Genomic DNA, 21,456 nt, shown 5'->3' with positions numbered 1-21,456 from the left:
CCTGGCTAAATTAAAGCTGATAAATTCACCAGGCTTGATAATCTACGTTTTAGTTGTTACCTGTTGCACATTAGCCATAATGTTTTTATTTCCTATTCAGTTAATTAAAGTGCAAATCCGAGAAGATGTTGTAATGGACACGTCTGCGGCTATATTAAGCCCAACTGCAGTGCTGGACACAGAACCTTGGACACCTAACCTTCATCTGGCTAAACCTCTGTTAAAGACCCCTCCTACCAAACTAAAGATAAAGAGCAAGACTGTACATTTTCCCTTAACAACAGCTGGCTCTAGTTCAGGTAAAAATCAATATATTTATTAAATGTGCATGGGCTGTATGGTATTTCCTTGATTCATGTACTGTTCCAAGATCAACTAAAGACTGCACACCAGTAGATCTGCTGGTCTAGCGTTATCTTCACCTTTAGTCATACATCAAAGGAGGATGCAATTTGGCTTGTTTAGTTCTTGGTGACTCTCTGGAGCAATCCTGCCACTTCATTTCCTCACCTTATTCCCAGAGACCTGCTGAAGGTTTATTTCCTTCAAGTAGCCATCCAATTTCACTTTGAAATTGTTGATTATTTCTACTTCCACCACCTTCTTAGTTGCCATCAGTTGCCATCTTTTTTTATCCATTTGGGGAATGTGGGCATCACTGGCTAGGCCAGCACTTATTGCTCATCCCTATTTTCTCTTGATGGTCAGCTGCCTTAAACCACTACAGTCCCTGAGGTGTAGGTACACACCCTGTGCTGTTAGGGAGGGAGTTTCAGGATTTTAACCCAGCGACAGTGAAGGAATGATGAGATATTTCCAAGCCAAGATGGTGATCAACTTGGAGGGGAACTTCCCAGCTGAGTGTGTTCCCAGATATCTGCTGTTCTTGTCCTTCTAGATGGTAGCGATTGTGGGGTATTAAAATGCTGCATTAAAATAAAATTGTCACATTTCCCTCCTGTATCTACTGCCCAAAATCTTAAATCTGTATCCCCTAGTTCTTTGCACCATCAGCTAATGGAAACAGTTTTGCCTTGTCAAAATCTTGTACGTCTCTTCTCAATTTCAAGCATCTCTAACCTAACCTTGTAACTAAAAACCTTCATCCCTGAAACCATTCTGGCAAATCTGCTATGCACCATCTCAAGTACCCTTGCATCCTTCCAAAAATGTGGTGACTAGAATTAGACCCTGTTCTAGTTGTAGTTGAGCGTGAGGTTTATATAGACTCATCATAACTTACTCGTACCTCATGTTTACTAAGTCCAAAATTGCGCATGCTTTCATAAGTATTCTTTATATCTGGCCATGCTCAAAAATCGATGCACTTATACCCTGGAGTTTCTCTGTTCCTGCACAGTCTTAAGATGTACTATTAAGTCTATATTGCCCCCCTCGTTCCTACAAAATGCATCACCATGCAAGTATTTTTAGAATTAACCTTTGGTCAACATCTTGTTGCATGGATTAGAAACATTCACTGAGAAATATCCACCGAGAAATGGATAAGTAATCTGAAAATTTATTTTGTCTACAGTTTGCTCCATTTTCAAACATTGCTTCTATTCTGATTAGAGATATTGAAATATACATTGAAGGGTGAATTGTATTGAAATCACAGTTGTACTAAATTATCCTTGATGGCACTAAGCTATAGTTTACTTTTTGCTGTAAGGGTTGTTGACCATAACACAATCCTAGTTTCTACCTGAAACGATGTATAATATGACCAGTACTTGGGTGTTTGATTACTGTCTACCCCATGGCTACACTTAACATTTGAAACTTGAGTATTAATTTGCGTATTCTAAGCAATACTTTTAAATTTAAATTATTTTTAGCTCCAATGTTAGCAAGTTATGTGGAATACTTATTAGGTAATGCAACGATGCCAGCAGTATAATGAACAAAATGGCCCCTATAATCTGTCAATTGTGACTGAGGAATTGCTTCTTACTGTGGTGAAGTTCAGAGTCTTGTTGGAAGAAAGTGGTGTCTTAGCCAATTTGTTTCCCCTCAGATGAGCATAGGATAAGAGTATTTAGTATGATTTGCCTTCCCTACTGAATGGGGACAACATCTTATTGGAAGAGAAGCTTAAAAAAAAGTGTTTTAACATAGTGCCAGTTACAACCATAGGACATGCCAAAGCTCCTTTGAGTAAATTAGAACTTTTGAAGTGTTGCTGCTGTTGCAATGTTGGAAACTTGCAACCGTCTGTGTGGAACAAGGTGCCTCTACAGGCAAGCAAGTCCAGATCATCTGTTTTTGGCATTTGTCAAAAAATGGATGTTGGCCAGGTTACAGGGAATTCCTTTGGTGTTTGAACAGTGCTGCTGGATACTTTATATCCAGCTGAGAGGCCTGGTTGGACCTCAGTTTAACATTTTATTCGAATAACAGCTCCTTCTAAGAATGAAGAAATGCTCCAATCTGAACTGTGTTGATGGCCTAAGTCTGGAATGGGGTTTGAACCCATGGCCACCTTAACAAGAGACATAATACCCAGACTGATCAAAGCTGACACAATGCAAAAGCATTTAATGACTAATGATGCCTTTTGTTAATCTAACACAGAATCATTCTTGGAAATTGAAAATAATGGCGAAGAAACTGTGAAATGGTTTTTATCATCTTTTGCACCTCCGTATGTAAAGGTGAGCTGGCACAATAAGTTTCTCAAATTTAAAAAAAAAATCACATTTAACTGGGTTTGCTATTTCCCAGGCCTTGGAGTTTGTGGATGTTAGAGGGAAATTTTCATATCTCTGATCTTAGTTTGTTAACATTGTCTTAATTATGATTGCTAAAGCTTTGGTGATATGTACAGTATTTTTATCCAGTTAATGCCTATATAAATCACTCTGTATATTTTAAGCTGTATGCTCAGTTTTGAGTCCTTGAATATAAAATTTGTTTTTTGGGCACAGTGATACTGTTCAACAGTAATTGGGATGTTACTGTGCAGATTAAAAGGCCAGTTATGCCTCATTCAACTGTTGTAACTTTGTTCAAGGATTTTATCTCACAAGGCTAATGGCTTTAAATGGCAGACTTTCAGTAGTCCTTGCCCTTCCCTGCCCTGACTTAATTGAGGGGGGAGTTGGAAAGGTGACAAGACTCTTCATCTTGTGCTTTCCAGCCAGTACCTGGAAAGATGTTAAACTCAGGCCATAGTGCACAATGCCTGTGCATGGAACTGATGACCACAACTTTGTCCTCATTCTGCAACTTGATAGCAGTAAGGGAGACCTCAGCACACCCTGTGGGGAAGCGTGACAATTTGTGAATTTCTGCATTTAACTGCAGACCCCAGAGGTTGCTGTCAGTTTTAGCAAGCAACACCTATGCTGTCACTACCAGTGCAAAATGTCAGCTGTAGCTCTCTGGAAAATTGATTTTGAGATTGTTTATCTTATCCATGTGTGGAACTTGAAATATCAGCTAGTACTGCTCCTTGTTTATGATCCTCTATCAGTTAACTTGGAACAGATAAAAAACCTGGAACCTTGCCTGTGTGATGTTGCATATATGATGTACTGACCACGAAGCAATTCAGTGCAGAGTGCTCACATGTAAGGCTGAATTTTGTGGCTACAGCTGTGGCCCCATTCATCCAAATTATCAGTGGAAACTTTGCCATGGTTATTTCCAGGAGCAGAAATGAGATTAAATCCCTCGGGTACTATTTGCTATTGGAGTTCCTGCACCTTTTGAAGATCAAGGTCCATGAGCCGTTGGTCAGTCGGAGCCAGCAGTGCCACCAGGGACCAGTGGCCGGAGCAGAGCCAGAGACCTGGATGAGAGATGGGCGTGACTGCCTGACCCAGCAATGCTACCTCACCTGAGGGAGGGAAGGGTTCTGTCTTGCTGCATCACCTTACTAGCATGCAGGCGGGCTGCTATGATATGCCTAAAGTGATGAGGCCAGTTAAGGACCTCAGTTGGCTTCCATCGGGCAGACCATTCTTGTCCTTCCCTATTCTGACTTCATTGAGGGGGAAACGGTGATGGGCTCTCTATCCTGTACTTTTCAGCCAGTCCCAGGGGAGATATTGAATTCAGTTCCATTCCCAGGTTCTGCTGACCATTTTACCCTCACTCAGCAATACTGCTACACTTTTTATCTGTTCTATTTATATCCATATTCTACACTTTTAAATATAGTTAAGCTCAAGGGGATCAAGAAGAATGCACTCTTCTTAATGGTAGGATGTGTGGCTGTTATTTTCCCCATACTGTCGTGGTGCATGTGTGATGGTGTAATTGTATTTTGTTGTCTTGATGTACTGCATAGTTATTGATGTATAAATGAAAATTATGCTCTGTTGATAAATGAGTTTAACTTGTACGTTTTTGTACTATCTAATAGGGGGTGGATGAGAGTGGGGACATTTACAGAGCAACCTATGCCGTCTTTAGATGCTCTCGAGTATCTGGAACACTGCAGGCACACAGTAAAGAGAAGGTAATCTATTTTTATAGAACATTTTTTTATGAATACTTGTGTTTTGGTCATGTGCTGCATTGTAGTGATTAAACTGAGAGCATAAAATGCTTCGTTTTTAAATCATCTCTCATCCCATCCCCATATATATTGGGAAGAAATATAAACTTTTCATCTCCGAGAGGTCACTTAGAGGAGCATGAGTGGCAACCCTCCAAATACAAATATCTACATGTAGAGAGAAATCTAACGGAATGGGAACCTGGGTCCCTGCTTCTGTGAGGCAGCAGTGCTAACTACTGTACTACCATGCTGTCCTGTGTCCCGGGCGCTGTGAGACAGCAGTGCTAACCGCTGTCCTGTGTCCCTGGTGCTGTGAGGCAGCAGTGCTAGCCACTGTACCACTATGCTGTTCTGGTCCCTGGCGCTATGAGGCAGCAGTGCTAATCACTGTGCCGCCCAGTTGGGTTTGTTTCTAAAATAAGATGTTGCAGCATCTGAAATGCAAGCAAACAAATATTCATTAGTATTCATGATATACTGAAATAAATCTTTTGAAGATTTATTATCTTTTGAATCTTATCTTTTGAAGTTGCCAATTATCTTTATGCCGCGAGATAAGGGTGACTATTCTCAGTTCTGGGATTTGGAATGCCGCCTGGCTGCTGAGCTACATATGAAGCACAAGATTCAGTTTCAACTTCATGGAGCGGTAAGTACGAGGTTGTAGGTGTAGCTTCATCATGCACAGTCTTCCTTTCAGTTTAAAAAAAACTGAAGCACCCAAGTGGTTTAGTCACAACTTTATACTTTAACGAATTTACTTTTTGAATGGGAGAACATGAGTTCGATAAGAGGGCAATCATGTGGAACATCTTAACAAAAGTGTGAAACTGTTCATTCTGCAGAAAAGAACAGTATGCATATAGGCCGCATGCTAAAGTTTTGTGGTGTAGAGAGCCTAGGAGTGCAGACAGATGGATTTTTACAGGCAGGGTTCGTATTTAAAAATCCAAAAACAGAATGTGAGTTTCTAGGTTTTATACGTTAGTCGCTGAATAAAAAGTCAAATTATAGTCATACAGTATAAAAAGGCCCTTTGGCCCATCAAGGATCACTGACAAAGCTACACTAAATCCACCCTTGATTCCACTTTCCAGCAGTTTATTTGTTCATGGGCTGTGGTACCACTAGTTGGACCAGCATTTATTGCTCATCCCTGAGGGTGTTGAACACACTGCTGAGAATCTGGAGTCCCATGTAGGCCATGACAAGGACAGCCAATTTCCTTTTCTAAATGACAGTGAACCAGATGGGTTTTTACAACAAACAACAATGGTTTAATGAAGCATGAGCATCTCATTAATTAGACTTTTAATTCCGATTTCACCATCTGCCATGATGGGATTTGAACCCGGGTCCCTAGATTACCCTCGGTCTCTGGATTATTAGTCCAGCATCAAAATCACTATGCCACCCCTCCCCATAACCTTGAATGTAATGACATTAAGTCATTATCTGTGTACTTTTTAAAGGTTGAGGTTACCTGCCAGTGCATTCCAAACTCACACCACTCTCTGGGTAAAGAAACCTTTCCTCAAACCCCCTCTAAACCTCCTGCCCCTCTCCTTAAAATTATGCCCTGTTGTTACTGACCCTTCAACTAAGGGGAACAGCTGTTGCTCATCCATCCTGTTAATAATCTTGTTTCCCTCAATCAGATGCTCCCTCGGCCTTCTCTACTCTTAAGAAAACAACCTGAGCCTATCCACCTCACTTCATGGCTCAAATGCTCTGTCCCAGGCGATATCCTGGTGAATTTCCTCTCTACCTTCTTGCAGTGCAATCACATCCTATCATGAGGTGACCAGAACTGCACATTGTACTCCAGCTATGGTCTAACCAAAGTTTTGTACAGCTCCAACATAACCTCCCTGCTCTTCTAATCCATGCCATGATTGATAAAAGCAAGTAACCTGCCGTGTCACGTTCAGGACTTGTGGACAAGCACCCCAACATTCCTCCGGGTTTCCCAGTGTCCTGTTGTTCATCAAGTACCCCTTGTTACTCCTTCCAAAGTGCTTTGGAAGGAGTACTTTTCAGGATTAAAATCCATATGCCCATCTGACAAACCCATCTATTAATTATGAATCCATATAAAACATTTGTTAGGAAGTAGTTAACAAAACTTAGTAGTTCAACTAATCTTAGTCTTCTCAGGAAGGGATTCTCAAATATCATTGAATGTCAGTCATTTGCCCTCAAATATCAATGTTGCATTCTTCATGTTGACAATTAGCTTACTGTTAGAACAGACAACATCAACTGGGAATGAAGACCAAGCTATAGTTTAATAACACGTAGTGATTCCAAATTTGTAAATCTTTCAATTTCCCACTGCTTCTGCTACTGGCTATCCTTTGTGTAGTCTTCAATCTGGGTGATGAGGAGTCTGAAGCATGAGCATCTCATTAATTGTGCTTTAAACATCGACCTATAAGGTGTCCTGGATAGTGCTGAGATGGCAGAATGCCTGTTGAATTATCGTGAAAACTGATGCAAAGAGAAAATGATGAAAAGGCTATGGGTCCAAACAACTTCCTGGCTGTAGTCCTAAAGACTTGTGCTCTAGAATTAGCAAGGCCTCTTGCCAGACTGCTCCAGCATCAGTACAGTTATAATGCTGGTATTCCCCTGACTGTGGGAAATTGCTCAATTATATCCTGTCTCCAAAAAGCAGGACAGTGTCCAGCCAATAACCAGTCCATCGGTCTACTTTTAATCATTGGAGGAAAAGGGTCGTCAGTGTTATCAAGTGGCACTTAAATTGCCAATAATCTGCTCACAGTTGCTCACTTACTTGGCTTCAGGCTTCAATACAGTACAGCTTTCGTCTAAACATGGACGGAAGAGATGGGGAGAGAGTGATTGCCCTTGAATAAAGAGAGCATTTTACTGAGTGTGGCAGTATTTGATTTATTATTGTCACATGTATTTTATAGTGAAAAAGTGTTGTTTCTTGTGCACTATACAGACAAAGCATACCGTTCATAGAGAAGGAAAGGAGAGAGTGCAGACTGTAGTGTTACAGTCATAGCTAGGGTGCAGAGAAAAATCAGCTCAGTGCAAAGTAAGTCCATTCAAAAGTCTGACGGCAGCAGAGAAGAAGCTGTTTTTGAGTCGGTTGGCACATGACCTTGGGCTTTTGTATCTTTTTCCCGATGGAAGAAGTTGGAAGAGAGAATATCCAGGGTGCCTTAGTTGTGCTGGTACTTTGTTGAGGCAGCAGGAAGCGTAGACAGAGTCATAATGAGCCCTAGTAAAATTGAAGTCAATGGGAACTGAGCTAAAATTCTACTGGCTGGAATCATGCATGTTTGGAGGCCAATCATGTCAGCCCCACAATCACTGCAAGAGTTTCTCAGGAATATCCTCTGCCCAACCACGAATGCTTCATCAATGATGTTGCCTCCATCGTAAGGTCAGGAATGGGAATGTTTGTTGATTGTAGTGTTCAGTTCCATTCACAATTCCTTAGATAATGAATCAACCCATGCCTGTATGTAGCAAGACCAAGCAACATTTATACCATACAGAAGCCAGGCAATAACTATCTCCAGCAAGAGTGGCATTCTTGACTTTCAATGGCATTACCATAGTTGACACACCTATCAGTAACATCCTGAAACCACCACTGATCAGGAACTGAACCAAACCAATGTATAAATCCTGTGGCAACAAGGGCAGGTCAGAAGCTGGGAATTCTGCAACAACTCACTCCCCACCTGAATCACAAGCCTTTTCACCACCTATGTCAAGACTGTGATCAGATGCTTTCCACTATCCTGGACATTGCAGCTCCAACAATACACAAGCTCAATACTATTCAAATCAAAGCAGCCTGCTTGTTTGACATACTATCTTCCACTTTACCTTTTACCACCAATCCGTTGCAGTGTGCACTATCTACAAGATGCACTGCCAGGGTTTCTTTGACAGCTCTTTGTAGACCTATGACCTACCAGCTTGAACGGCAAGGGCAGCACCACCACTGCCAAACCCCACACACGTGGAAATGTGTCACTGGTCCTTCATTATCATTGAATAAAAATCATGGCATTCCCTACCTACCAGCACTGTGGGTGTACCCACACCACATGGGATTGCATTGATTTGAGAAGGTGGTCACTACTTTCTTCTCAAAAGCAATGAAGAGTGGATAACAAATATTGACATTGCTGACGGCAACCACATTCTGCAAGTGGAAACCAATATAAAATGGTGTAACTGTAAAGTTGAATGGATAAAGGAATCTGATATTGTCCTTGTACATAGTTTCAGTATGGTATGATTATTGATTTTTTTTTGTTTCATTGACAGTTAAGTAACAAATGTAATTCATCTTTCTCTCTCCAGGGGACAAAAGCTAAAGGGAGCTCAAAAGAAACTGATTCAGCCACTGAACTAGTGAAAACCGAAGTAGCAGTGAAAACAAGGAAATCTCTGTCGGAAAGATTAACCAGAACTGGGTCAGTAAAAAAATTGTTAACACAACAAGAATAAAAGCAGGCGTACATGATATGGCTGCTTGAGCCTTTTCTACCATTTCAGTAGAATCATGGCAGTCTCCTTTTTCCCCTTGATCCCCTGAGAAATCAAAACTCTTGCTTGTCTTAGCTTCAAATGTATTCACCATTATCCAAAAGTTATCCAACTTTTAAGTGCAGAATTCTGAAGACACTGATACTTTGAAAACAATCTCTTAATTTTGCACCCCACCCCCCCATCCTGAAATTTTCCTGCTTTCCCTGGCTGGCTGGAGAATCTGTTTACCCTGTCAAACCCCTTAAATCAGTGAAAGACCGGCTCTAGCACATTGGGGCTTTTTTTCTCTTTACTGCGTAGCCAACTCCATATTCTTTCTTCCAGTGTTGAAAGTGTTGATGTCTTATGCTGCCAATACACTTGTGGCCCAAGGAACATAATTTGTGAATCTGCTCAACAAAAGCATTGCCTAATGTTATTCTTTCTGATGTCAGTCAACCACACTATTTCTTCTCCTCCACACCACTTTCCTGCAAATTCTGAAGCATTTGAAGCAAATGGATGTTCCTGAATGCTAATTTAGTATACTGGGGCTTGAACCTGGATGTTTCCTGGTATGTCTGACTCAGTTATTTATTAAACTTACTGAACCATTTGGGAGACATCAAACATAGAAACTAGAAGCAGGAATAGGCCATTCGGCCCTTCAGGCCTGTTCCGCCATTCATCTTGATCGTGATTGATCATTGAATTCAATTTCCTGATCCACCCCCTCCCCCCTTCCCATATTCCTTGATCCCTTAAGCCCCAAGAGCTATATCTAATTTCTTCTTGAAATCAGACCTTTGGCCTTAGCTACTTTATGTGGTAGTGAATTCCACACATTCACCACCCTCTGGGTGAAGAAATTGCTCCTCACTTCAGTTCTAAATGATTTTACCCCTTATCCTCAAACTATGACTCCTAGTTCTGGACTCCTCCACCATTGGGAACACACTTTCTGAATCTACCCTGTTAGAACTGTATAAGTTTCTATGAGATTCCCCCTTATTCTTCTAAACTCCAGTGAATGTAATCCTAATGGATTTAGTCTCTCTGCATAGGACCTGTCATCCCAAGAATCAGCCTGGTAAACCTTCGCTGCACTCCCTCTGTAGAAAGGATACCCTTCCTTAGATAAGGACAGCAAAACTGCACACAGTACTCCAGGTGCGGCCTCGCCAACACCCTATACAAAACATCTCTATCCCTATACTCAAATGCTCTCCCTTTGAAAGCCAACATACCATTTGCTGCCTTTACTGCCTGCTGTATGTGCATGCTTGCCTTCAGCAACTGATACACCGAACAAATCTTGATACCTCTGAAACAAGCAGATTTTAATATCGAACGGTTTAATGCCTATATAGGAAAGAACCAGTCAATCCACTAGAGACTTGCATATGCATTCCCCTTTATCTGTGCCCATTTGCTGGTTTAGCATCCCTGTTTTTCCTGTAATATAGGTAGCAATTATTGTGAAGCGTACTCTCATCATGAACAAGATGTGGCTGAGAATTTGAGGTATAACCAAAGATGCTGCTTTTGCAGGTTATTGAAATGTTTGTAATGGGCCATGTAAACCTTGCATCCACTTTACAAATTCACAGGAGAAATTATTGATCTCTTCAGGATCAAAGTTTTGAACACCTTCATTTTAAATTAAAATAATAGGAGCTAAAATCTCAATTTTATAATGAGTTTGTTTGGTTGATATTCCTAGTCCTCAAATGTGTGTTTTTGTATTGGTGTCAAAGAAAATCCTCAAAGTAGCTGGACACGATTCTCAAATGCTATTTCTTCATGCAGACCAAAGAAGACTTCTACGATCTTTGATTTTCCTCAAAGATTGGCTTGTTTGTTTTAAGTTTTTTTGTGATTACTTGAAGCAACTGTGAAAATTCCAGAAAAAAGACTAATTTGAGGAGGAAAAGTGCAGCTAATTCCAATCCAAGATTTGTGTGTCTGTCAGTTATAATGGGCACAGCCTTGGCCTGTCCCATAAGGATCTTGCAGGATAAAATTCTGCCCATCCCACCTTCCCCTGATGTCAGGGTGAAAGATGGATGATGTGTTTGCTATGTTTGCCTGGATGCCTTTCTGTCTTGATCATTACAACTAATCCAAGTGATCAATCAAATTGATAACTTCTGTTATTTTTCAGACAAGAACAGCCAGTGTACAAGGGTGTGTTTGCTCCTGAGGATTTATACTTGTTCCCGGCAACACCTGTTGGGGAATCAAGCACATTAAAGGTTAATTTACGTAATAGTTCATCTGTTACGCACATGGTGAGTTTTTTCCTGTACAGTAAGTTTGAACATGTTACAATATGCAGCCTTCTAAATTAATGTCAGATTAAAATGTACCAAAATCTACATTTTTCACAAATAGGATTGTGATAGACAAAAGCAAAAAATGTTTGCTCAGCTAAGTGACCACTTCGAAAGTTGTTGATTATAAGGCACTGAAAGATATCCTGACAATATAAAATATTGCTGAATACAAGATTTTTTTGAGATCAAATACTGAGGCGTTTCTCCTAGGTTTAAGATTTTGAACAAATCTCAGATGTATAATTGAAATGATTTTCTACCTGGATTGCTTCTGTAGTATCAGAATTCTGGGGAAAATATATCATCTTTGTGGATTTAACTTCCAATGATCATGACAATTTGATTCTGCTTGAGAATTGATGCCATAGTAATGCCTGGGGGCAGTGTAAGAAATATATTACTCCTCAAACTTTACATCTCCCACACTGTTTTCTGTTTATCTTGTGTACTGCAAGGGATCCAGTAAGGTTGACACACCAGAGTCAGAATGTCACACTTAAGTGTTTAAACTGTTGTAAGTAACTGTGTTTACCTCAATTGTCTAATAACTTCTCTGATTAAACATAGCTCCAGCAAAAATCTCTTTACAAGTCACTTGCAGCACTGTCAAATTCCTAATTGTTTAACCTTCCTTTTCATTTCTCCATAATATTTCTGTAACTTCCATGTGTTTTGTCACACTCACCATCACATTTTCTTTTCCCCCACAGTAAAAACCCTTTCTTCTGCCTTGACCATTCCCCTGGTATGTCCTTCATCTTAAGTCTAAGGGATGCAGAGGACAAAGAACAGTACAGCAGGCCCTTCAGCCCTCCAAGCCTGCGCCAATCATGATGCCTGCCTAAAACTAAAACCATATGTCCATACGGGCTCCGCATTCTTCCATTCCCATTTGACTGAATGTTAATGACACACAACTAGTTTAGCTGTTCATTGCCAGATCAGGATCATCTTAGGGTCATAGAAACCCTACAGCGCAGAAGGCGGCCATTTGGCCCATTGACTCTGACTCTGCACCAACAACTCTCCCACCCCAGGCCCTATCCCCACAATCCCACATATTTAACCTGTTAACTTACCTCATCCCACGAATGCAAAGGTACCACCTAGTTAATTTTCTCCACTGCTGTCTTCTCCTTAAATTCCCTCTTCCTGACTTCCTCCTCCTTTTGCCTCCAATAAGAAGTGCATGGAACTTGCAGCTTTCATTATCCTTAGGATTCAGCTACACTTTTCCCTCTGGTTCCAAACTAAGCCAAGCATCTTCAACTTCGCCCAGACTTTCTTCAGTTTCTCTCCATTTTGACCATGGGATTCACCTTCTGCACTCTTTCCTATTCCTATAAAACCACCAACCACACATTTTGTTCCAGGTGCTTATGCTAGCTGGTATTGCCAACCTTTTCAAATCTCAACTTCTATCTAGAACCAGAGCAACATAGGTATGAAGCCACTGCCTACAAACCACTACGCCCCAATCCAGACTCTTTGGATTTGGAAATATATCTCATTCACCCATAGTCATTGGATCAAAATCTTGGAACTGCCTCTTGAACAGCACTGTGAATGTACCCACACCATAAGTATTGCAGCAATCGAGGAAAGCAACTACCACCACCACCTTGAAATAATTGAAATTAATAATAAGTGCTGTCCTTGTAACGACACACGTCATGAATATATTTTTTAATGGCATTCTTGATGGTGTCTTTGTTATTCAAAGCTGTTGTCATTACATCTCAGAAAATATCTCTGCCCTTGCAAGCTTATGCTCCATCTCCAAAGCTCCTTTCCACTGAAACCCTTGTTCTTGATTTTGACGCGACTGTTCTCTGAACCAGATCCCTCTCTTGCACAATTATCCAAAATTCAGTAATCCATGTCTGAACTTGCGTCAAGTTCCATTCATCCATAACCCCTGTGCTCTCTGGCAATCACTGGCTCCATGCCTCAATTCTAGTTTCAATCAATTCGTGGTCTCAACCTTCTCTATTTCTAAGCAAACCCAGAGGCATAAAATTTGAATACTCCCATGTTCCTCCAATTCTGGCCCCTTATTCATCCCTCACTATTTCTTTCCAACACTGTTTGCCATTTGTTCAACTATCTCGGCCTGAAGCTATGGAGTTCACTCCCTTAACCACTTCCTCAGAGATGCTTCTGAAAACTCTGTTACCAAGTTTTTGGTCACCCTGCAAATGTCATTGTCCTTAACTTGTCAATCTGTTTGATTCCATTTTGTGAAGGACCTTTTGGGGTTTTTTTACAAGGTTAAAGGCACTATATTGAGGCAAGTTGTTGCTAAATGTTTGTGGTTGAAGTTGGGTTGAATATGGTAACCACAATAGCTACGTTGCTGCGATGCCTTTTCAACCTTCCTTTGTGAAAAGGATTAGGCATATGAAAACAAGACACTTGAGGGAGTCCCTTGTCTTGCAGAAAAGCAGTCCGAATTTCTAACGGTGCTTTTTAATAAAAAAAAATTAACTGGTGGGTTTTACTCTTTGTCATGGTAAAGGCATGGAGCATTAACTTCTATTTATGTAGACACCAAGCTACAGAAATACTGAGACAAGGCGATAAAGCACCTGATCAAAGGTGTTTTGAACCAAACTCTAATCTATTAACCTGATGGTTGGCATGCACTTTGAATTCAAGCATGTTATGTAGATGTGCATTATACATGATTTGTGCAGCCACTAACTGTATTTTAAAGCAGTGACTTCAACAGCAAAGGACTTTAATATCTGCATTCATTGGGTTGTTTGTGTGGAATTTTTTAACTTGGCCGAAGAACTATAATTTTTGTCCGGTCTTGCATTTCGCCGCAATCTGCAGACTTTTTAACCTACCAAATGGGTTAAGCACATCATTGTGATATAAAAGTGTCACAATAGAAGCATGCTAATGCATGAAATTGCTTTGTCTTCAAATTCCTAGGCCTACCTGCCATATGTTTAGGCAACTGAACTTGCAAGGGTCACTTAAATTCAGTTAATAAAATTTGGAATTGAAAGCTAGTTGCAGTAATGATAACAATTAAACTATAATTCATTGTCATAAACACCCATCTGGTTTATTTTCAATTCTCTTCCTGCACCTACTGGTGCACGAAGGTGGACTTTTGTCTGTTTTCCATTGCCAGTAATTCCTGGAACAGGTCACTCGTCTATTACCAGAGGCTTATAGCTTGAGGGGCACCACTCTACATCAAGACTCCTGACCAGGGCGCTCTCCTACTCTTACAACTTGCCATTAGCCTGTTGGAAGAACTTGCAGATTGACACTCATTGTTTGGCCACATTATGGATGCACCTTCTTTGGTGGCCAAGTCCTGGGTTGGAACTGGGTTTGAACCTGGTGTTGTCAGACTTTTTACTTGGAACTCAAACCCAGAGCTTTTGGCTCAGAGGCAGGGATGCCACCCACTTGAGGCAGAAAAGCTAATGTGCTGCCTGAAAGGAAATCTGCCATCCTTAACATGTTTTTACTACAATTTCCAGCCACAATAGTGTGATTGACTCTAGGAATGGGCAACAAATGCTGACCTTATATGTGGTACCATGAAAGAATAAACATTAAAAAAACTTCAGGTGTATTATCAAATAGGGAAGGCACATCTATGATTTTAGAATTTGTCTCCATGAAGACTTGTAACGGTAGAAATGTGCCATGTTGAACTTTCTTCAGACACTGCCTCCAACCAGAGGCTAGATGCAAAAGCAGAGGTAACTTGCTGAAAGGAGTGAGAGTCCTAGGCTGTGTATTATAGCAGGAGAAAGGGTAAGTGTTGCATCTCTTGCACTTGAATGAGAATATAGTGGGGAAAGAGCATAGCTAAGAGTGGAACAAAGTGTCACTGAGAAAATAGACACTTCAGAATACTGAAAGGAGGAGTAGAGGAAGATGAGTTGGTGAGATCACTTTCAAGGTTGCAGAATATCAAACAATTGTCTGGAATGTGCATTTTGGTGGGATAGAAGGGAAACCATGTTATGCTTTTCTTGAGTCGAGGAAAGTGTGGAAAATAAAGGGCACTTTCCACCACAGTACTGGGAGCTCAAAGAATCAAGTGGAAATATGTGACATGGAGTAGACAGTCATGGGATGTAACGCAATTGCTTCCCATTGAAATTATACATCTCACCCTGTTTAATTGACTTCCTGCCCTGTTTAAATCCAGTTCAATACAAGCTTGTGGAGCACCAGCCCATTTTTCTACAGACACTTTAGCTCTCCAGCCTCAACATTTAACTTTATGTTCAGATGCTAACCATGGCTCCCACTTCCTGACGTCGGTTACTAGTAATTGGGTATTCACTTTAAATTTAACAGTAAAGCAACTAGTTTTTCTATCACTTTGTTCACACACATTGTATTTTAATGCAGTTTGTAAAAGTAGTACAGATAATTTTACAAATGCAATGTCACAGTTTTGCATTGTGTATGAAACTACTGGGACGAGGTGAAGATCATGTTGAAAGCTTCTAAGAACGGCTGAAGAGTCAGGGCTTATTTATGGGCTGTTTGCATTTGGCAAATGATCTAGGAAGACATAAGAAATTACATCAAGGCATGTCGAGGGTAATTTGGAGTGGTGCATATATCTATAATACAACCTTGCTTGCTTTGTGCTGTGAACAGTTCTTAAAATATCTTGTTTGGATTAGTTGGCTGTAATTTAACAAAGCAAGGATTTGATGATGCGCATGTGTTTGTATTTGTTTGTAACTGTACTAATGCTCTTGGTGTTGATTTGCAGCTGAAATTTCTAAATCCCAGGGAGCCATTTTATATCAAGCATTCCAATTATTCATTGCGGTGAGTGATCAATAAAAACCTACCAGGAAACAAAATCTTGAATGGAATTAGTGAGCATTCTAAATTTTAAACCTCATCGATTGCAGTATTGTACAAGAGGTTTGGAACTTGCGTTTGTCCCTGGCGCTCTCAATTTTCTAAATTTAAAAAAAAATGAAATGTCACAGGTAGGCTTACATTAACACTAGCGAAGTTACTGTGAAACTCCCCTAGTCGCCACACTCTGGCGCGAGTTTGGATACACTGAGGGAACATTTTTAGTATGGCCAATGCACCTGACCAGCATGTCTTTCAGACTGTGGGAGGAAACTGGAGCACTGGGAGAAAACCCATATAGACACGGAAAACAAATAGACTCCACACACAATGATCCAAGCGAGCAATTGAACGTGGGTCCTTGGCACTGAGAGACTGCAGTGCTAACAATTGTGCTACCATGTTGCCCTATGATGAGTCTTCAGCACCTGCTGTAGCTCAATGTAGAGAAGAATATAGTTTATTTCCTTGTGGTGAAAAATAAACAGAACCTGCTCATGGCTAGTAATTCTCTTCATTCATGTATGCTTTAACTGAAAACTATTGAGAGAATAAGATCCAAGATTGAGAATGTCAACGTGGTGCGTGAGACCAAAATGAATAAATTTGCAACAAATTAATGAGTTTGATAACTACCTGAAATTTGATTTCACAATCCTAATCACTAAAATTATAATCTATAGAACTAAAACACGGTGTATTGTATTAAAATTATTATGTAATATATGTAGAGGTTTTCAATCCTGGAGGAGATAGTGGGCGTGTGAAACTATAGCAAAGTATAATTCTTTGCTCATCTAACACCTACATGTTTCTGGCAGATTTCCTTCCCCACAGGGTCTGAAGCGTACTGTAGCATTTTTTCTACCAAATCCCTCTTTGATATTTGCTAATAACACAAACCAGGAATTGAATTTGTGCTCTTTCCTGGCCTGCATGACTTCTAGGCAATGCTTACAGTTCAAAAGTAATTAATTTGGCTGTGAAGTGATTTAATACACCTTGAGGACTCGAATGCTGTATGAAATCCCTGTTTATCCTCCCCTTCCTTAATCTTCCAATCATGTCCCAGAAGATGAAATGCATCCATCTTGATTTTGAATTTATAGAAAGCGTTTTGATTTGTTTTGTATTATAGATCACTTTCCAATAAACTGATTAATTTCCAGTTTTATTTTCTCTTTGATAAACTGTTTCCTTCATTGGACAGAGAGTAATGCGAAAATTTGGATTAATTGTGGTTCCACTTCAATTTCGAGCTTCTCCACCCCCTCCCACATGAAGTGCTTAATCCGGTGAATAAAATTTACCTCCCTGTTAGAATTAGAAACAATAAAATGAACTGGGTTAAATATTCCAAAGAAGAATACAGAGCTTTAAGTAGAGGACAAGAACGTAAGAACAATAGGCCATTCAGTCCCTTCAGCAATTTGCCATTCAACTAGGTAGTGGTTGATTTGTATCTTATCTGCCTTAGTTTTATCACCTTTAATGCTCTTAACTAACAATCTATTAATCACAATTTGACTACTTCAGTTGACCCTCTGCTTCAGCAGCTTTTTGAGGATGGGAGTTCTAGATTGCCAGTTACCTTTTTTGTGTGAAGCAGTGCCTCCTGACATCACCCTTGCTGGCCCAATTCTGATTTCAAGGTTATTTTCCCTTGTTCTGCTGCTTCTTTTACCCCCCCCCCCCCCCCCCCACCCAACGTGCGTACATCAATAACCCCTTTATTCTTTCAGTTGCAGGAATACAATTATAATTATAATTTAACCCTTCTAGCCCTAATATCAATCTAGTGAATCAAATCTGCCCTGCATCCCCTGCCAAAGCCAGTGCATTCTAAATTCAGCCAATACTAAATTTGTTACTCCAAATGGAATCTTCACTGGTGTTTTATGTAATTTTTACCCCTCTGTCATTCTGGATTTGTTGAGCCAAATGAGCTGTATATTGTACATTTTTAGGGTTCTCAATTTGAACCATAAATCTTCAAATGGGTTTCAATGTACTTAACTTCATCTGGGAGCAGACAGATTTAATAAAACCAATGCTGTTGCTGTCTTGAGATGATGTGGATATGCTGGCATTAGACTAGGGTAAACACAGTAAAAAGTCTGACAACACCAAGTTTTAGTCCAACCGATTTATTTGATAGTAAACTCACAGGCTTTCGGGTTAGCCCTGTCGTCAGGTGAATGGAGAGTTCTGGCCTCAGACAGCATATAAAGCACAGACAGTTTAGAGATTACTGATTAGAATGCGAATCTTTACACCTAACCTGCTGTTCAAGTCCTGAAGTGGCTGACAATGTGTGTGGAAGGAGCACTGATCACAGGTTAAAGAGATGTGTATTGTTTCCAGACAGTACAGTAAGTGAGGTTTTGCAAATCACGGGGGTTACAGATAGTGCGACATGAACCCAAGATCCCTGTTGAGACCGTCCTCATGTGTGTGGAACTTGGCTATCAGTCTCTGCTCAGCGACTCTACGCTGTCGTGTGTCGTGAAGGCCGCCTTGGAGAACACTTACCTGAAGGTAGCGTCTGCATGGTCTCCCCAGTGTACCATGCTTCGGGACATCCTTTCTTGCAACGTATCAGGTAGACAATGTTGGCCGAGTTGCAAGAGTATTTACCGTGTACCTGGTGGACCATCCACCAGGTACAAGAGTATTTACCGTGTACCTGGTGGACCATCCACCAGGTACACGGTAAATACTCTTGCAACTTGGCCAACATTGTCTACCTGATACGTTGCAAGAAAGGATGTCCCGAAGCATGGTACACTGGGGAGACCATGCAGACGCTACGAGAACGGATGAATGAACATCACTCGACAATCACCAGGCAAGACTGTTCCCTTCCTGTTGGCGAACACTTCAGTGGTCACGGGCATTCAGCCTCTGACCTTCGGGTAAGCGTTCTCCAAGGCGGCCTTCACGACACACAGCGCAGAGTCGCTGAGCAGAGACTGATAGCCAAGTTCCGCACACATGAGGACGGTCTCAACAGGGATCTTGGGTTCATGTCGCACTATCTGTAACCCCCATGACTTGCCTGGGTTTGCAAAACCTCACTTACTGTACTGTCTGGAGACAATACACATCTCTTTAACCTGTGATCAGTGCTCCTTCCACTCACATTGTCAGCCACTTCAGGGCTTGAACAGCAGGTTAGGTGTAAAGATTCGCATTCTAATCAGTAATCTCTAAACTGTCTGTGCTTTATATGCTCTGTCTGAGGCCAGAACTCTCCATTCACCTGACGAAGGGGCTAACCCGAAAGCTTGTGCGTTTACTATCAAATAAATCGGTTGGACTAAAACCTGGTGTTGTCAGACTTTTTACTGTGTTTACACTGTCTTGAGATGCAGTCTGTCTGAAACTTATGACAGGAATGGGCAAGTGCTTGATTTTTTTCTTTAGTGTGGGAAAAGTTGATTCAAGATGCTTTTATTTCATGAGCTTATTTTTGTCTAGTGCTCAACACTACATCAATCTACCTGTCCGGTTCAAACCAGAGTCAGACGGAAGATTCGAGGCATTGCTCATGATACAAACCGATACATGTGGAAGTTTCCCTATTCGACTTATTGGTGAAGCTGTCAAAAAAGAGTGAACAAAAATTTAACTTTTGTCAGATTTAGTGCCTGGTTGAACTTTGAGAACTGTTCCCAAGAGGAAAGAATGTTCCACAGGAATTTTACAGTAACAAATGGAAAATGCACCTTTCATATACAACTGTTTAAATTATGTATTTTGTAAATGAAGATATTTAAACACTGATGTCTTTTGATTTAACATCAGCACAGTGTCTCTTGAAAAGGAGAGAGTATTTTTAGTCGACATTTGTAGTATACTAAATAAAGATGCCAGCTTGTGTAGCAGGAAGCTGTACAAGTTTCTGTCTTTCCTTCAGTATTGTATAACTTGAATTATTTTGCACAAGCTTTATTTTTGTGGCGATTTTGTATACATTGGAATAGTTCTTTTATGCTGTATATTTGAAATAAAGCCAGTATTGTAAATTAATCTTTAAATTGATTTCATGACTTTCTTCCTTGGTTTTAAATCAGAAAATTATCCTGTAGTTGACACAGCTTCAAATAGTATTATTTTGTGGCTGTACTTGAAGCAATCAAGAAAATGTAGCCAAATACCGAATAGATACTTTTCCAGATCTAAGTACTGATTTATATTGGGCCAGATGATTTGAGGACAAAGTTCTGAAATGTAGGACATGTGGATTATATCCCTAAGTTGTACTAATCAATTATCAGCACTTAGAAAACTGGTTGTGGGGAATCGCTGTGTTTGTGAGCCTTAGTACTGCTCGACTTGTAATCCTTTCATTTATCGCACTTACACAGCCTGTATTTAATCAGGAGTGAGAATTCCATACTATATTCCTGAAAAATTATTGGTTAAATGTTGGTGGCAAAATGCCGAGAAATATTTTAAAAATCATCGACAAAAGAGAACAGTCAAAAGTAAGTGGGATGGAGTTGACTCCTCAACGTGGCGGTTTAGTGAACAAACAGGCTCGTTATCTGGCACACTAAGGCATTACAACTGACTGCTAATATTATTAAGATCATTGAGAAACACGAGTCTTTAGTGCAAAACATCAGTGTTCAAACTGTAGAACTGCACGATGCTGGTGAACGGCTTGATGAAGTGGAGGAGAGAATTGTTACTGTCGAAAATGCAACTTTCTCAGTTGAGACCCACTTGCAATCCTTGGGAAAAACAGCTACGTGGTATGACAGAGTTCCTGGACAATCTGGAGAATCGAGATTAGAGGAAAAATGTCTGGATTATTGGTTTGGCAAAAGGAGCTGAGGGTAGGTTCCCAGTTAAATTCTTTGAGAGCTGGCTACCATCTTTCCTCCAGTTAGAAATGAAAATTGGGCACAGTAAGTTAGCACGCATCGTATCCTGTCTCTGAGGCCTGGGACAATTGACCCTGGCCTATAATTATGTATTTTCATAACTTCAAAAATCATACAGTATGGGAAGCAGCAAGATATAGAGAGGCCTTGTGCTATGATGGAGCAAAGTGCTCATTCAAGATTTCTCCGGCAATACATCAGAGGCACAAAAGCTTTGAAGTTAGACTATAAGCCACTATCAGCTTTGACAAAGTGTTGTCTGGACTCGAATGTCATTCTTTTGTCTCCTTACAGATGCTGCCAGACCTGTTGAAATTTTCCAGCATTTTCTCTTTCGGTT

The 21,456-nt window shown here is 40.5% G+C and overlaps 1 protein-coding gene across 4 annotated transcripts in view; it reads left to right on the top strand.

Moving 5' to 3' along the window:
* Positions 1 to 20,256, top strand: part of cep192 (centrosomal protein 192) — a 143,352-nt gene extending 123,096 nt beyond the window's left edge. For 3 of the 4 annotated variants that reach the window (XM_080194690.1, XM_080194688.1, XM_080194686.1), the window contains exons 40-47: positions 101 to 299; positions 2,578 to 2,657; positions 4,373 to 4,468; positions 5,040 to 5,159; positions 8,864 to 8,976; positions 11,196 to 11,322; positions 16,130 to 16,188; positions 19,705 to 20,256. In XM_080194690.1, the coding sequence (XP_080050816.1) occupies positions 101 to 299; positions 2,578 to 2,657; positions 4,373 to 4,468; positions 5,040 to 5,159; positions 8,864 to 8,976; positions 11,196 to 11,322; positions 16,130 to 16,188; positions 19,705 to 19,843 (933 nt within the window). In that variant the 3' untranslated portion in view covers positions 19,844 to 20,256. The remainder of the gene's footprint in view (positions 1 to 100; positions 300 to 2,577; positions 2,658 to 4,372; positions 4,469 to 5,039; positions 5,160 to 8,863; positions 8,977 to 11,195; positions 11,323 to 16,129; positions 16,189 to 19,704) is intronic. The other variant, XM_080194689.1, reaches the window with a different exon arrangement.
* The last annotated feature ends 1,200 nt before the right edge of the window (positions 20,257 to 21,456 follow it).

Source organism: Carcharhinus amblyrhynchos, chromosome 8, assembly GCF_965287045.1.
Source record: "Carcharhinus amblyrhynchos chromosome 8, sCarAmb.v2.hapA, whole genome shotgun sequence".
Classification (NCBI taxonomy): domain Eukaryota; kingdom Metazoa; phylum Chordata; class Chondrichthyes; order Carcharhiniformes; family Carcharhinidae; genus Carcharhinus; species Carcharhinus amblyrhynchos.
Note: the sequence above shows the minus strand (reverse complement) of the source record. Positions and strands in the feature narration are given on the sequence as shown.